Here is a 17,263-nt window from a genome sequence, read left to right as displayed (position 1 = left end):
ATTGCAAAATAACAATGTCTTTGTATGACTCTAGAAACACAGAATCTATTTTGGGTTATAGGCAAACTGATTGATTTTTTTATTTTGCTTGTACTTAAATCAAATTACAAATAAAAAATAGTTGTTGGTTGACATGGGTGTTGACATGTAGATTGTAAAAGGATTCTTGTTAAATTTTTGAGATACCAAAACAAGAATTAAACATGAATACCAGAATAATTTGCTATAATTTATTTATTATTTAAATAGTTTCAAGAATGACTATATGTATTTACGAACACTAAACACCCTTATTACAAATTACAAAAATCAATATGATTTTAAAAAAATAGAGTACTTAGATTTATTTATAATGTTATAAGTTATTATATTAACTAATAGAATTCTATTTTGCATGAGATTTTGATTTTATATAAAAGACTTGGTATAAATAAAATTTTAATTTCAAACTATTTTTGTAGTGTATCTAAAAATAATTTTATATAATCATACTTAAATAAAATACTAATCTTTGATGTTTTTAGATTACAATTTAGCAAAGATCTATATATAGATGTCATCATTGATTTTTAGTAATCGATTTTTGCAAATTGCTTAGTTATTTCATCTATTACCACAGGTTTTTAGAAACTATTCAAAATTTGTCTCTACATATGATTTTTATTTATTAATTTATATTTTCATAAAGTAATATATTACATTAGTGTATTTCACAAATAATTGACTTTTTGACAAATGCAATGTACTTTTTTTATTGTTACACAACTCAAAATGTCACCTCTTCTCATACAATTAGTATATATACAATCAATTTTTTAAAACCAAAACACTTATATTTTACACTCTTCCATTATGGTTTAACTTCTACATGCAGTCATAATTTATGGTTGCAATTGAAGGCTATTTTAGAGTTGAAGTTACCAGTATCATTGCAATAAATATTAAAAATTAAAAAGACAAATATTTTACTTCAAACTAAATAAATAATGTTATTTAATAACCATGAAATCACATACACAATGACAAAAAAGCACCAAAAGGTCGGTAGTTTGAATCCCACTTGAAGTCCTTTTTAACAGATAACAACACAAGATACATTATTCCAGTTAAATAAGATTTAAAAAAATAAAAATAAGCAAAAGAAAAAAAAAGAAAAAAGAAAAAAGAAATTAAATTGGCAGCTATATTTTGTTAAATTTTATCAATAGGAAATTCATGCTAATTTAAAAGAAAAGAAAAGAAAAGTAAAAAGCATAGCTCACAACACGAAGTTATATTTTGTATTTTTTTTGAAAGAATCTGAGGTAAATAGTATGTATACTTTTCAGAAGTAAATAGTGGAGAGAATCTCTCGTAGGTAAATAGCAAGGGTAATCTTTCCATACACAAATAGTGTGGGCTAAATTCTGTTGTCAATTAGTGTGGGCGGTCTGAAGGATCTTAGGGTTTAGAGGATGTTGCTGCAGAATCGCAGGGAGCTGGCGATTTGCACACCCTCGCTTGCGATCTGCTCGCCATTGCCATGGCTGCTCAAGCTGTCCCTGCGCTCCAAGTGCGACCATCGACGTCTGCATTCGCTTCGAATGTGGACTCTCGGCCGCTGAAAACAGTGTCTGATGTGTCCTTTGTTCGCTTTAGGTCCTCGTGTGCCTGGTCTCGGACATTTCTGCAGGAGCTCAAGCTTCATGCGAAGCAGGAGAGATCGAGAAGTGTAGGTCACGGATGCCGAGCCGCGGTGTTAGATTTGTCTGCAGTGCAGCATCAAAAGGGAGTGGATCAGGGCAAGTCGTTGAATACAGCGTTTCCTGTCCGCGACGATGGCTACATGTACTGCGAGGAGGTGCGGGTGCAGGAGATTATGGACAACGAGGTGGAGGAGTTGCGACCGTTTTATTTGTACAGCAAGAAGCAGCTGCGGAGGAACTACGAGGCCTACCAGGAGGCGCTGCAAGGGTTGAACTCGATCATTGGATACGCTGTGAAAGCCAACAACAATTTGAAAATCATGCAGCATTTGCGGGAGCTCGGAAGTGGTGCTGTGCTCGTTAGTGGCACAGAGCTGCGGCTCGCCGTGGAGCACGCGGATTTCGATCCTGCCAGGTGTGTTTTCAACGGGAATGGGAAGCTGTTGGAGGAGTTGGAACTCGCGGCACAGTATGGTGTGCTCATTAATGTGGACAGTGAGTTCGACTTGGCCCAAATCATCGAGGCTAGCAGAATTACCGGGAAGAAGGTTAAGGTGTTGTTGCGGATCAATCCTGACGTCGATCCTCAGGTGCATCCGTACGTTGCGACGGGGAATAAAAACTCTAAATTCGGAATCCGAAATGAGAAGTTGTGGTGGTTTTTGGAGCAGGTGAAGTCTCATCCTGATAATCTTGAGCTAGTAGGGGTACATTGTCACCTTGGATCAACCATTACTAAGGTGGACGTATTCCGAGACGCGGCAGTAGTGATGGTGGACTTTGTGAACAAAATTAGGAGCGAGAATTTCAATATTCAGTACTTGAACATAGGAGGGGGCCTTGGCATCGATTACTATCACAAAGGTGCCGTTCTTCCTACACCGAAGGACCTCATTGACACGGTTCGGGAATTGGTGACGAAAGAAGGTCTAACTCTGATTATTGAACCGGGGAGATCATTGGTTGCGAATACCTCGGTTTTCGTGAGCAATGTGACTGGTGTGAAGACGAACGGGACGAAGAACTTCATCGTGATAGACGGTAGCATGTCGGAACTGATTAGACCAAGTCTTTATGATGCCTATCAACACATTGAATTTGTAGCGCCTCCCGCTGAGGGAGCAGAGGCGAAAACTTACGATGTCGTTGGGCCTGTCTGCGAGTCCGCGGACTTTTTGGGTAAGGAGCGTCAATTAGCTACACCAAAGCGTGGGGATGTACTCGTCGTGCACGACGCCGGCGCCTACTGCATGGCAATGTCATCAACATATAATTTGCGGATGAGAGCTCCAGAATATTGGGTGTTGGAGGATGGAAAGACTGTAGAGAAAATTAGGCATGCTGAGCAATTGGACGATCATATCCGCTACTTTGAAGGCCTGTGAACTAGGGAATTGCATCCTTGGTGGAAAATCTGAAGAGGAAGTCCCAGAATGCTATTATTCTTTGAAGTTTTCTCTAGTTACATTTAGAGGAAAGATTTTCTCTATTCTGAGCGAATGTTGTAACTACTGCTCCATTTTATTTATTCGCTTTTGGGTTCGGAACCTGCTCAGCTTGTTACAGTGGAAGGCAATTGAGTTCAACATAAGCAATCTGTGTTAATTAATGCTTGCTCTTAGTGTGATTGCTTACCTTAGTGAAACCTCCAGCATCATGGTTTTTTTTTGGAGATTTTGAAGATTTCTGTGCATCCTTGCGGGCGTTAGTCCCCATCTTATGATTATATGTTCTGGACTTTCCATCGTCGTCCAGCCTTGAACGACCGCTGCTGTTGGTAGCGTTGTTTCGGAATTATTTCCCCGAGTTTCCCGAGTTGATTCTGCAGGGTATAATACTCGCACATTGAATGCGAGGGATAGCAACATTGTCAATTTAGTACTGCTGCTTTTGTGGCTCTCAGGTACGTGTGAACAACATCGAGGTGGAAAGGTAAACCTCTAGCACAAAGCGGCAGGAACATGTTCTTTGGTACGCATTGCGAGGACATGGCGTCGTACTTGTCTGCATCATTCAGAATCGAACGGATTGCCTCATACATCAGGATTCTCTTTTACCAGATCTTTTGAATGCAATCTACACCACCTCAATTCATAGAGTTTTAATTTTTAATTTTTCCATGCAAAGCCTGGCACGGTTATCGTAAGCGGAGCTACATGCCATTTACGAACTTGTGAAGCGAAACTCTTACTCCACCGATCGTTTATTGGGATATTGCTCTGATAAGATAATCAAACGTTTTAATTGTGGATGTCTTTCACTACTATGTTTCATTGATATCGGAAGTTCTTTGATGTCGGAAGTTCGTTGTTGGTGGTTTCTGCACACTCACCGACTGATAGGTCCAACACAAAAAAACCATGCCATTCAAGTTAGTAATAACTGTTGCATGATGCGGTACCTTGAGAATTTTCCTACAAATAGCTGAGGTTACATGACTAAGTTCCGGTGGATGTCTTGAAGAGCTAGTCCACAGTCTTTGAGAAGAAACGATTGAAAACTATCACATAGATGAAGCTAGATGTTGGACTAACTAAACAACAACCGAGAGGCATCTTACCGAGGGCTTCCATGGGCTGGCAGGAAACCTCCCTGGCGTTTCTTCAATGGATACTCTTTTGATTCCTGTAGCTGCTGGTGCGGATTGAGTGGGAGTTTGGTCCTGAGATGCCCGAGAAGGTGTTCTGTTTGTTCGATTCATGGCTCTCGCTGATATGGCAGCCAATTTCCAGTCCAATCTTTCCAAAGAAGCCAGGATACTCAATTCTTGATCATCCGGGGGATTTAAGCCGTGATTCTCTTTATCACTCGAAGAGTCATGGAATCCACAAGGCTGGACTTGCCTGTTGCTCTGAGGCATGTTCTGCTTCCCGTTTGGAGACTGTTTAGCTTGCGAATATCCAACTTGAAGCGGGCCCTGTGAGGAATAAAAGCAATGCTTCGAGGGTTTCGTTCGTGGAGCTTCATTCAAATCTCGGTATCCAATAATCAGATATTTTGATGTCGTTTCTGTGCTCATTGGAGAGCAATTACGTAGGTTTGTTGTCTTTTCTAGCTTGTTACAACCTAAAACCCCTGTACTTGTAGAATTGCTTGCAGACTCCATATGACAACGAGAATTTTCTCCACCCTTCTCTGGATTCTCATCTGTTTGCACCGTAACGTCCTTCACATATGGTTGTTGATCATTTGAACCCCTCAATTGGTTCGTATCCTCAGAATGAAAACCAATATTAACTGGTGAAGGTAACTCCACGGACTCGATTGAGCACATAGGCGACAATGGAGCAGTCGAATTTGCTGGCTGTTCATTCTTTGTGCCACAGCATCTTGAATCAGCAATGGGCTCTACCCCTCCTCGTTGTTGTGGTTGGTTCTTCCAAGGAATTTCCCAAGCGGGTCCGCTAAGCTTTTCTCTGGATACCATCCCTTCGGAAGACGTTGGCACGTCTATGAAGTTGCTCAATTCGGCACTGCTGCAGTAGATGTTTGTCATTGGGTCCTGCTCTTCGTCATCTACTGAGATTGCACCAGCGACGTTGGAAGAGTACTCTACTGCCTCCTCATCGTTACATTCCTCCTCTAGTGTGTGTTCCATTTTGCCCTCATTACAAGCACGTATGGGTAAGAATATTTCATGGGTCTGCATGTTCGTCCCTGTAGTTCCCTTTTCAACCTGGCTGTGAATCAACTCACGTTCATAATCCGATGTTGAATGCATCCCGCTAAAACTCTCTGCAGGAGCCATCACAGCTCCATCGCGATTCTCGAGTCTGCTACGACTTCTGCTTGGGCAGAGAGAATGTCCGAAAATATCTTGCAAGTCCAAAGGCTTTAGCTTGCAATCCTCAAGGCGTGATTGAACAGCGATGACCTCAGCAAGTAGTCTTGTCGTGGCAGCCTCACTGTCTAGTGATGTGAGAAAGCTTTCCCTTTCTGATCCTCGATCCTTATCTATAAATTGTATTGGTGGTGTGGACCATTTCTCTAGATTTGATGACTGGAACTCTCTGTCTCTCTGCCAAGATTCGTAGGTTGATGTGTACATTGGAGGATGAGTAAAACAGGTTAATGGTGTCACAGGATTTGATTGTGAGAAATCATTTGGAATATTTGAAATGTCCCTTCGAGCTTCGTGAAATGATGTATCCATGCCACAGCAAGACAGCGTGTCTGAACTTTCAGTCTCCGTTTGACGACCTAAGCTAGATATTGCAATGTCAGCCTCTGATAATGCGTTGTCGAATGGAACTTTTGAAGAGGTATTCTGCTCCGAAGAGACAACATTCGAAAGCTGAAGCAGTTCTGATATGCCCACCTCTTCTGCTGGTGGAGGATACCGTTCTTTGCAGTTTAAATCGAATGGAATACTGAACGAATTATTGGAATAATCCGGGTCTTGGTGTTTTCCCCAGTTCAACGCGTCCTGGTCCAGCTGGAACTGATTTCTCATGGTCCTGTACGTTGATGAATTTTTCATGGTTATCAGAATTCTCGGAGTCGCATTTAACTCTGGCAAGAATGGTGCTCCAGTGTCCAAGGAGGTTTCCACTGCTGTTGACTGTGAGGTCAAAGAGGACATTCGATCGGTTGATGCTCGACAGAAAGTTAATGGGGTTTCTGAAAGAGAATTTGACGATTTCTGAATATCCTTGTTTGACTTCAAGCAGGACTTAAGAGGAGGAGCTTCTCTAATAGCTTTAAGATTGAAGTGTGGCCTGGGCAGCAACGATCGGGCGCCTGATTTGAGATTGTTGAAGGAATGCTCTCTGAACACTGCAGGTTGTATCATAAGAAGCTCTCTGCCAATGTCGGTGTGGTCTTTCACTGCCTCAATCGGAAACGAATACAGCTCATTATCTAAGTATCTCAATTCTTCCATGTCATTTTGCACGTAATCGTAACTCCTCTGATTCGTGCCAATGCGACTGTTGTCAGAGCCAGGTTTGAGTCCATCTTGGTGGAACCCAAATTCTTTACTCCTGAACCACACATCCAACATTTGATCAATCTTCACTGGTAGTAAAAAAACTGGTCTAAGAATTTACAGGACTCTACAACTTCCGAATCCTACCCAAAGACATACGTATGGTTCTCACGCTGAGTTCAGATATCCCTCAATAAAACTCACCACGAAGGCACCAGATACCTTGCAAAGTCTTCCTGTTGATCAACTGAAGGTTCCTAATGCTTTGCAGTCAATGATTTTGTTCTGGTTGAATGTAGATAATTAAAGAAAATAACTAAAACTAGGAGTCGCTGACTGATATCAGAAAGGAGATCGAAGCGCTCACGATAAGTAAGGTTCTTCACCCTCATTGGCATGGTTTATATCCGTGCCTTCCAATTGCATGCTCTCGTTTGGAAGTTGCTCAAGCTTTTGTAACCTTAGAGTCGCAACGGCAATTTCTTTCTCCCTCAACTTAATAAGAGTTTCGTAATCGCTTCGTAAGGAATCTATCCAAGCAGGTCGACCGAATTGTCCCTCCAAGTTGGGTTTCTGCATCCTTTCTAAATGATCTGGATGCACAGCGCGCATACACGCAATCAATTGGTCACGCTCATTTTTCCGACGTTCGAGGATCTTCTTGGCTATTTCCAGCTTCTCTTTCTCTCTTTGCATGGTGAACTCCTGACATGTTCTGCAAGCCACATGAAGATAGTGCCCAATGACTGCTAACATATCAATACGCAAAAATTCGGTAAGCTTCCAATTGAAAAACGTAGACAGATTATTCAATGAGACTAATTTTCTTCTTAACTTAATGAAGTTACTTTAGTATTAGAAGCTCGCCGTTGTTCCATGACACTGCAGCTTAACCTGGCATGAGTCCTCTCTTCGCCTTCTCCAGCCCCATATGGCTGGTATGAGAGTCTTTAACTCTTTAGAAGCTCCAATTCCTCGTCGTGTTCCTGCCTTGGCTCGTTTCTTCATTTGATCTCAAAACGAGTGCACACTTTTACGAGTCCAGCCCAAGGATTCCGGTTCACAACTGACCGGAGCAGAAGGAAAGCTCAATTTTCAATGGAATAGGATACCATTTAGCAGTAGATGGAGATAGCAGGCCGTTCATGGAGCCGTCGCCAGGAAACCCCATCAGAAAAATCACTGATATGTCAAAAAGTATGATGTAGTGCTTGACACCTGATTCGTAAGAGCCCTTCTCCCGAAGGATGAACCTAATTCCACTCAAAACTATTGCGCATTTTCAACACCTGTTTTTCCAGGATTGTCACTGTGGATGACCAGAGACATCTCCGCCTCAGGACCAAGTGTCACAAGGTGAGAACAACAAATTTTCCACCAGAAGAAGGATGTGCAAGAGAACTACGTGGTGCATTGAGACTCGAGCTGCACGGGTGTGGGTACTCCTGACAAAACACACGCCAGCCGAGTAGGCATTGCGCAGAGAAGTGAAGCCCCACCAAGCCAGCCTTACTACAAACACGAAATTCCGCAAGTTTACACTGCGACCAACCGAGGATCAAACACAAACACTATGAACGGGTGATGTTGCAGCAATCCAATATACATACAAGGCGATGAACAGCGGTAATACAGAAGAGCACGCTGATGGACCACCCTCACAGTTCAATTACAGATGACGAAGCGGGGACAGAGAAGCTGCACGACACACCAACACTGGAGGCGATAGCGAGGAAGAATCACATCGTATTGTTACGATTCACGGCCTGATTGAAGGTCCAGACGACAGCGAGCAAACCCTAGCAGAGCAAGCAAGTCCCATGTTCGGCAAATATTCATGGTACGCCAAGATTGAAAGAAACGAAAACGTGGTAGCGTCAACGCAAGGGAGTAAAAGAGACCCAGATGCAAATGATGGCTATTGCAAAGCTCCCCCAAGCGAAAGGCATCAAGAGACAAAAACAGAGCGTGAGAAATTCGGTTTTGCTTTGCAACCATGACTGGACCCAGTTCGGTTTTGCCCTACTCTCTCTCGCCACTCCACATGCAGACCAGGACATGGACCTCGCTTGGGTCTTCAAGCTTAACACCACCAAATTGTATTGCTGCACGATGAAATGGTGGAGTTGCTGAGTAGCTGAGTTGCTGAGGAGCGCACCATGAAACCTCAGTGCCCCACAATCAACAGGAATTCAACATGGGAGACGACCCACAAATGCTCTCTTCATCGCAATTGTTGGTGTTGATGCAACTGCGGTACATGCAGCAATACTCGAAACAGGGACTACGATGATGAGGTTTGTGAAGAGCATCCCATATTAAGCCATGAAGTTATCACAAATCCTCTGTGTTAGCAGTATATCAAGAGGTCTAATTTATCTTGTGTTTAAGTTTAGTGACGCTTGTGTCTTAGAAAGCCATTACAATCATCAAAAACGTGTAAAAAAAAATCTATGCCAATGATTTATGAATAAATATTCAATCCGTTGTAATATAGAATAGTTGAGTGAAACTGGAGTTCTTTCATGTTTCTTATGGGCGTTTAAAATAATGTGGTTCGTTTACACAAGGTAGTATGTTGGTCCAAATTCTTTGAGTAGGTTCAATTCTTTAAGCTAGATTTAAGAAGTGCCTATGGTATAAGTTTTTGGAAGTTTATATTTAAAAATACAACCCTAAACCTGGTTTTGATTTTAAGCTAATGAAAACAAATAGATCGCTATTTTGCAATCCCGAAGTTTCTATCAACATATTTTTTAACAATTGTATCTACAAAATAAAATGAGACCATAAAGTCTTTTTGGATTTCTATGTTTTTTTATTATAAAAGAAATTTAAATTTAAATTTACCACAAATTCTTTAAATATATATATATATATATATATTCTTAAGAAGAAATGTTAAATAAGAAACAATTGATATGATGATAATTTGATGAATTTTAAAGATGTTAATAAATTCAAATTTAATTTTTTCCTTCAAATCATCATTAGATCTACAAATTGATTTAAAAAATTCACATCTTAGATTCTTCAAACTGAGGAGATTATTCTTTAGTTTAAATATGAATTAAATAATAAATTCAAAATAAGATTAGCTGACTTACTAAGAATATTACTAGCATTTGAGTGGATTTATAAGATATGGACAAGTGCTTGATTTTTGACATTTTGATGGTGTGCAAAATTAAATCTACAAGGATAAATCTTTGTGGTCTACAAAGTCATCCATGCTTCTATTATTTTATTGGTTATAATAAAGGAATAGATGATAAATTATTTTTTAAAAAAAAATTGATGATTGGCAAGAGATTTCATTTAGACAAGCAAAATCATAATGCTTGGAATACAATAAGCCAATGCATCTAAAATACAATCTTTACCAACGCTTATGGTTATTATGCCTTATTATTTTTATATTTTTATTAAGAAAGGTTCTAAGCAAAATATACTCCTCTACCAGTAACATGAAACATTAAATGGTATTTTAACTAACACTAGTTTATTATAGGTATATCTGCTTATGATATTGGGTACCAAAATTTCTATATGAGTTGAGATTAAAACAAATTGAAGATATTTAGAGTGCAAACTTACAAAACTTATAGCCCTAAGATTTAGAGTGTAAAACATTTCAACTCCAATTTAAAGATATGTACATCCAAATTTTAATGATAAGCAAAATTTTAAAAGAATAGATTATTTAGCTTTGATAAGAGTCAAAACCATTTAAAACAAGTTATAAAAATTGGAATATATGATGGTAGACAAAACAAGAAGCTAATATTCATCTTCAAAATTTCAAAAGTGGGTGGGGAGGATTTGAAACTTGAGGCAAAAATGAAAGTATCTTCATCCTTACAAATGACTAACACCAAGATATACACATTGTCTGCAAAAAGAGAAAGAAAAAGAAAACCTACATATCACATAACAACTCTTACATTGCAACTTAAAATTTTCTTCTCATAAAATTAAAAAACAGATTTATTTTTGTTTTATTAATTTTTTTTCTTTCGAGTGTTTGAATCTCAAGGTCCTTTCAAAAATTTGAACTTCCCAATTAATTTCATTGGCTCACTTTTTCATTATATACCAAGTCTAAAGGCTTGTTGTAAACTTAATCAAGGAATCTAGAAAAATAATCCTCCTTTCATTCAAATTGGTTACATTACTCCAATTTTCATTTTCAGTTTAATTAATAAATATTACAGAGTTAATATCACGTGAAGAAATGATGAACTTTACTGTAACAAAAAACGAAAAGGCATTCGGTTATTTAATTAAAACAAATACTAAAGAGTAATGCTGATAGAAAGCTCATTTTTGAAGCTGTGACTATCAAGAAAATTGTACTACACTTTACTAGAATTGAGGAATAGTATGAGACTGTCTTCAGAAGGGACATGGATTGTCCTCACATAACTGTAATTTGGCAATGGGGAATGACACATACTTCTAATGAACAGACATTGTAACTATTAATGGCATTTCTATATTCCTGGACGTATGGAAAAGTATGCGATAAGACACTGATTAGTCAAAATCTTTCATCTAAAAAAATAATCATCATTTGGGGCGCGCTTATTGAATGTTGTTTAATTTTTTGTACCAATCATAAAAGAATGAATGTTAAAAAGCTTGCTATAATGACATTAATTTGGTCAATTAGAAACTTATAGTCGAGTTTTTCTAGTCCCTTCCTCCCCTCTCCCTTCATAGTCCATATTTCTTACCCTTCCGCTGCCCTTTTAACTCTGAAGATTGCCCTAGTGTGGATAGAACATACTCAGCTGCCCTGTCATGAATTCAAACGAGGGATTGTGCCCTAAATAAATAATAACCAAAACTCTGAATTAAAACGAGTAGGTATTTAAATCTGTACCTAGTGTCGAGAGAATTCGAGTCCACCCCTAAAAGCAGGCAAAGTTCTCATTATCTAAAATTCAACCAAAGCAATGAGAATTGAGGTCGAGTGGAGACACAGAAAACATTAAAAAGCCCAGAGAACATGTTTTGTAGTTGCCACACAAACATAATGATGCCAACCATTCGTTGGCTATTCGCAAAGGCGGAAACTTTTAAGATTGTACATCACTAGTTAATGTGTTCATCACATCATTTCAGGAAGATGCGTCATCCACCAGACAAATAAACAACTCGCTTGCTTACAAAGATACCGGCACTATAAGAGCAACTGGAAAAGCACAAGCACCAACCTGTAAATTAACCACAACAGAAGTGCTTCGCAAAGCAGCGGCTTCTCCACGGACTTGCCAGAAAAGTCCCACAATGTCCTGATCCGGCAATAGAAAAGTCTCTGGTATTGCACCACTACTCGCACCGAGCGGGAAAATCATCCACTAACCATGACCTCTCTGCTGTGCAAAGATAAATATAGCTTAAGTTCCACTTCAGTGCTCAGCATCATCAACTTTGGCATCCTTGACCTCGGGGCCGACCTCATCCTGTGATACAACATGAACAGTAAGTAAGCACCAAGAGAATACAAAAAGTTAGATCTTATTGATCTGCAGCACTTCACATTGTGTAATTAGGCAGAAACGCTAACCTGCATATCAGAGGTCCACAACGTCAGGTTGTCGCGGAGGAGCTGCATAATAAGAGTGCTATCCTTGTAAGACTCCTCTCCAAGAGTATCAAGCTCAGCGATCGCTTCATCAAATGCCTGCACAGAAGATACATAATAGTTTTATTTACAAAAAATAAAAATTGAACGAAAAAATAAAACAAGAAAATAATTCGGTTGTGAGTCTGAAATTCAAATTGTGGAAATACAAATCGAACTCTGTAAAGTTGCGAGTTGAAGTTACAGGCGTCAAGGAACAAGAACAGACCTGCTTCGCAAGAGTGCACGCCCGATCTGGTGAGTTAAGAATCTCGTAATAAAACACAGAGAAGTTCAATGCCAAACCCAGTCTGATGGGGTGGGTAGGAGCCAACTCTGTCAACGCAATATCCTGCAAACATAGATTAATGGCATTACCTGTTACAATATACTCTACTCTGAATAACCAGAGCATGCCATCCTATGAATCTACCTGACGAATGCGAACGTGTGAGAAATTGATGTGTTATTAAAAACCCTAAGGGTAAGAGCGGAGATCTGAACATCTGAGGAGACCAAATGCTCTGCAAACTACTTCAAAAAAAGATAAAACATTTGGATCACAGATGATCCAACAAAAGAAACGGCATCCTCAGCGAATTGAGACCAAACCTCTCGAAAAAAAAAAAAGACAATCAGAACTTAAAATAAAGCTGCGAACACTGTGTTTAGCTGACCATCAAACGACCAGTCGCATCACTTACTTGAGCAGACTTATACGCCAACAATGTCGCTTCAGCAGCTTCCTTCCTCTCGGCCCCGGTCTTAAACTCAGCCAAGTACCTGTGATAATCACCCTTCATCTTCAAGTAGAAAACTTTCGACTCCCCAGAGCTAGAAGTAGGGATCAGGTGGGTATCCAGAAGCTTAAGAATACTGTCACAGATGGTGCTCAACTCAGACTCCACCTTGCCACGGTACTCCTTGATGGCGGAAACGTGCTCGTCGTTTCCCTTGCTCTCCTCCTTCTGCTCGATGGAGGAGATGATCCTCCACGACGCCCTCCGAGCGCCAATCACGTTCTTGTAAGCCACAGACAACAAGTTGCGCTCTTCGACGGTGAGCTCCTCGGTGTCGACGGTCTTGGCCACCTTCTCCATGGCCTCCACCATCTCGTCGTAGCGCTCGGCCTGCTCGGCCAGCTTGGCCATGTACACATTCTCCTCGCGCGCCTCCGTCGCCATGGTCGATCTCGGTCGTTACTGCACCCAAGCGAGCGAGGAAAAGCTTGAACAAACGAGCCGGGAGAAGGGAATGAAGAGCACGGGGGTGGAAGCGGCGATGCAGAGGGGGAGGCGAGGAGTGGAGAGCAAGAGCAAGCTGAGCTTGAGCAGGGGGATGGCGAACAAGCTAACAGGGGAAAGGCGCCATAGAAAAGGATGAAGCTCAGCGAAGGAGCCTACAAGACGCTAGGTATTCATCCATTCAATTCATCCATCCATTGTGACCATTAATAAGGAAGGGGCCTCGCTGGCAGGGCCGTTTGGGATCCGGATATTCCTCTCGCCTTCGCGAGGTCCCCCTCCCCCACGTCTCGGTGATGATTCCTGGGCCTTCCTCTTTGGATGTCATCCGTATTTTTCATCCATTTCGTTATCTTTTGGAAGTTGGGCTTCTCACCCCAAAATTCAAGGGCCAAGAACAAGGAAATTTCTCCCACTCCACCCGTGCTCCATATATTTCAATACAAAACTTGTATATATATATACATATATATTAATAATAAGAGATACACGTCAAGGATAAGTGTGAGACGTGATAATGAAATTCTTTCATTGGTTCCTATAGTTTGATTACTTATTATTATCATTATTTGGTCGTAATTATCTTATCTTTACTAGATTCTTTTACATTTGCATACTTTAATTGTCTTATTTTGTAAGTGTTATTCTCTGAGAGGTTAAAATTCAAAATGATAGGTGTTATGTTGGTTTTCTGTGTGGTTTTGGTAAAAATAAGTATATGACAATTTCATTAATTACAAGCATTTTCTTTTGTTGATATATTTACTATTTAAAAATGTAATGCAGTCTCATTATTGAAAAGAATATATAGTCAATGATAAATATTGTATGTATTGCTAAAAGCTAGATACAAATTATTTGCTTAAAAAGTGCATGATATTTACAAAGTTCAAAATCACAGTTAATGATAGCTTTAAAAGGATTAAATAATAGGGCTTTAATGTAGTATGTAGTAATATATGTAGTAATATATATATATATATATATATATATATAACAATTAAAATGTTACATGTAATAATCTTTGAAGTGACATAAGAGTGCTTCAAAATAAAATCAAATCCAACTAATTAATATTTATGATTTATAATATTAGTTAATTAAGTTTAAATTTTTAATTGATTTTATATTTTAGAATTTCATACAATTTAACTTAATGGTAAATTTATTCTTAAATCGTTTAAAATTCACAACTTAAGAAAGATGTTGCACTGTTACTTCCAATTGACACACAAGGTAAGTGTGTGTTGTTTTCTATATTGTATTCTAATTATATCAGTCAAACTCATATTTATAAAGTAAATTAGAGCATTAATAAAATGAAATAAAAAAATATAAAATAAATACAGCATAAAACCAATCATTTAATAGTACTGTCATGTTCAAAAAAATATATTGTTAACATTCTTAAAATATTCTGTCAAAACCAAAGCCTATTCTAAAGATTGATTATTTTATTAACACCAAATCATGTTTTCTAACTGCATGTTTTTGTAGTCATTTGAATTTGAACATCTTCACCTTCTTGTTAGTAAAGATAAAGCAAGTTTAATTGTACAATCTTCAGAGAATATCAAATTTTTGAGATTACGTTTTTATTTACCTATTTTATTTATTGAAATTGCTCAATCAATTACAAACATAAAAAACAAGATTATTTGAATTACATAATTGCTTTTAAGGTAAAGTGGGAATATCAAAATATTGAATTCAATCTTTTTTTGCAAACAACTTTAAGGAACTGCATGTTTTTAAGGAACAATCTCGTTTTTGTAATCTTGTTACAAGTTAGTGGTGTAATATCAAGTAGAATCAAAATTAATTCCCACCTACATTTTTTAAAAAATAAAATTAGAAATTATTAAATTTAACTTAGTAACAAAAAAAATACTTATAACAGCAGTTTATGGTAGACTTGATATGTCCATCTAATAATCAAAGGCCAAAATAAAGTCTTCTAGACTTCTAGAACTTCAAATTATTATTGAAATGATACAAAATATAATTTTAGAGAAAATTTGTCTTATATTACATACAAAATTTAAGATTATTTTATTATTTATTATTTATTTATTTTTTGAATCTCGTGAAAATACTTTTGAGACATACCTTGTCAGTATATTTTCAGCATTAAAAATGTTTAATAAGATTTTCAGAATTTTAAATTAATTTTTATTGAATAATATAAAATACATCATTTGACATCTTAAACTTGTTTGTACTAATTAGAGAGACTAAATATAATAGACATAAAAATAAAAGCTATGAAAAGGAGCAACAATTTAAAATTATATTAATTATCTTTTAAACATTGTTAATTTTTATAAGATGTTGACATTAAGTAATATATCACATAGCATTAAAACCTACATAATTTAATATATAGATGCCATAATTTTGTGTTCAAATAAATATTATATATATATTAAATTAAACAATACATATCTATAATATAAAGAGGCTAATATCAAAACCTAAAAGAATTCATTAAAATGATAGACTCTAATTGATATTCTATGTCATCCTTTAGTCTTTTAAATTAGAATGGGTAGAATATATGATGTAAGCTACAAAATAGGTAGTCTATAATAAATAAAGTTAAAATAATATTTTATATTCATAATATACTTTTTAATGTGGAATTATCATATTATTGAATATTAAATTATAATATATATAAATTATTAAAAATATACATATTTTATACCAATTCATGTATTTAATTATTATGAAAAAATGAATATATGTCATCATTAAGTTTTAACATTTATGTATCACCGCAATATATAAAAATAATTATTTAAATTTTATTATGTAATTTTTTATTTTTCTAAAAACACAAAAATTTAATATAATTTAGATATACTATTAATAGAGATATAAAATTTTAAAACATGTATGAATATTATATTATATATTCATGAAGATGTTTTAACCATCAATATAATTTAATCTTTTTTTATATAAAAAATCTGTAATAAAAACATGTATTATTTTTTAAGATGTTTGATCAATTATATACAAGGTTCTTGATAATCAAAAAATACATTCAGTTAATAATTATATATATATATATATATATATATATGTACATATATAATTTCTTTCTTTATTTCTCATGATTTGTTTGAAACTATTACTTTCATTTTTTAGTTTATTTTAATGACACTTAGACTAATGTTATATTTATTTATAAACCTATTTTTTTTGCACAATGTACACATGCCAACAATAACATATGTAATTTTACATGTTTCTTCAACTCAATTTTTTATAATGTCAATAGTTTCTAAGTTATTGAAGTTGACATGATGTTAAAAGAACTGTTTTGCATTTTAAAGTTGTATACCAACATCACCAATTAGTAACTCTTATATTTTAATTACTAGTTCTACTTTAACTGTTAGAATATAAAAATAAATAAAATTAAATCTATTACAGTTAAAATTTATTATTATTTTAAAATTTTGAAAAACAGAAATCAAAATAATTGATTATAAATTTTAATTAAGTGAAAATCATTCATATGATAGACTGTTTAAAATTGATTTAAAAAATCCCTTCAAAACAGATATTTTGCATAATATTAATTCGTTTTATAATCTACATATGATTTTTTTGTATTTCATTTATTATATATATATATATATATATATATATATATATATATATATATATATATATATATATATTCTTTAACTTTATAGCTTGATAAATACATATGTATCAGAAATATCAATGTCAATTATGTGTATTAACTTTCAGACAAAAATTCATC

At 36.5% G+C, this 17,263-nt stretch overlaps 3 protein-coding genes across 7 annotated transcripts; 1 reads left to right on the top strand and 2 right to left on the bottom strand.

Annotated features, from left to right (window-relative positions):
- Positions 1–1,443: 1,443 nt before the first annotated feature.
- LOC112276827 (diaminopimelate decarboxylase 1, chloroplastic) lies at positions 1,444–3,294 on the top strand. The gene has a single exon (XM_024508567.3). The coding sequence runs from the start codon at positions 1,523–1,525 to the stop codon at positions 3,068–3,070; it is 1,548 nt and encodes a 515-aa protein (XP_024364335.1). The 5' UTR covers positions 1,444–1,522; the 3' UTR covers positions 3,071–3,294.
- Positions 3,295–3,775: 481 nt separating this feature from the next.
- On the bottom strand, positions 3,776–9,001 carry LOC112276826 (uncharacterized). Of its 5 annotated transcripts, none has more exons than XM_024508563.3 (4): positions 7,507–9,001; positions 6,980–7,327; positions 4,246–6,667; positions 3,776–4,020 (listed from the first exon to the last, which is right to left on the bottom strand). In XM_024508563.3, the coding sequence occupies exons 2-4, from the start codon at positions 7,306–7,308 to the stop codon at positions 3,949–3,951; spliced, it is 2,823 nt and encodes a 940-aa protein (XP_024364331.1). In that variant the 5' UTR covers positions 7,309–7,327; positions 7,507–9,001; the 3' UTR covers positions 3,776–3,948. The 5 variants fall into 5 exon arrangements, with proteins under 5 accessions (XP_024364331.1, XP_024364330.1, XP_024364329.1 ...); XM_024508562.3 differs by having other exon boundaries at positions 7,461–9,000; XM_024508561.3 differs by having other exon boundaries at positions 6,980–9,001.
- Positions 9,002–11,682: 2,681 nt separating this feature from the next.
- On the bottom strand, positions 11,683–13,577 carry LOC112276887 (14-3-3-like protein). Its single transcript, XM_024508686.3, has 4 exons — positions 12,946–13,577; positions 12,471–12,593; positions 12,185–12,301; positions 11,683–12,080 (listed from the first exon to the last, which is right to left on the bottom strand). The coding sequence occupies exons 1-4, from the start codon at positions 13,423–13,425 to the stop codon at positions 12,027–12,029; spliced, it is 774 nt and encodes a 257-aa protein (XP_024364454.1). The 5' UTR covers positions 13,426–13,577; the 3' UTR covers positions 11,683–12,026.
- Positions 13,578–17,263: the final 3,686 nt, after the last annotated feature.

This window comes from Physcomitrium patens, chromosome 24 (assembly GCF_059467195.1).
Source record: "Physcomitrium patens ecotype Gransden chromosome 24, ASM5946719v1, whole genome shotgun sequence".
Classification (NCBI taxonomy): domain Eukaryota; kingdom Viridiplantae; phylum Streptophyta; class Bryopsida; order Funariales; family Funariaceae; genus Physcomitrium; species Physcomitrium patens.
This window is presented reverse-complemented; position numbering and strand designations above follow the sequence as displayed.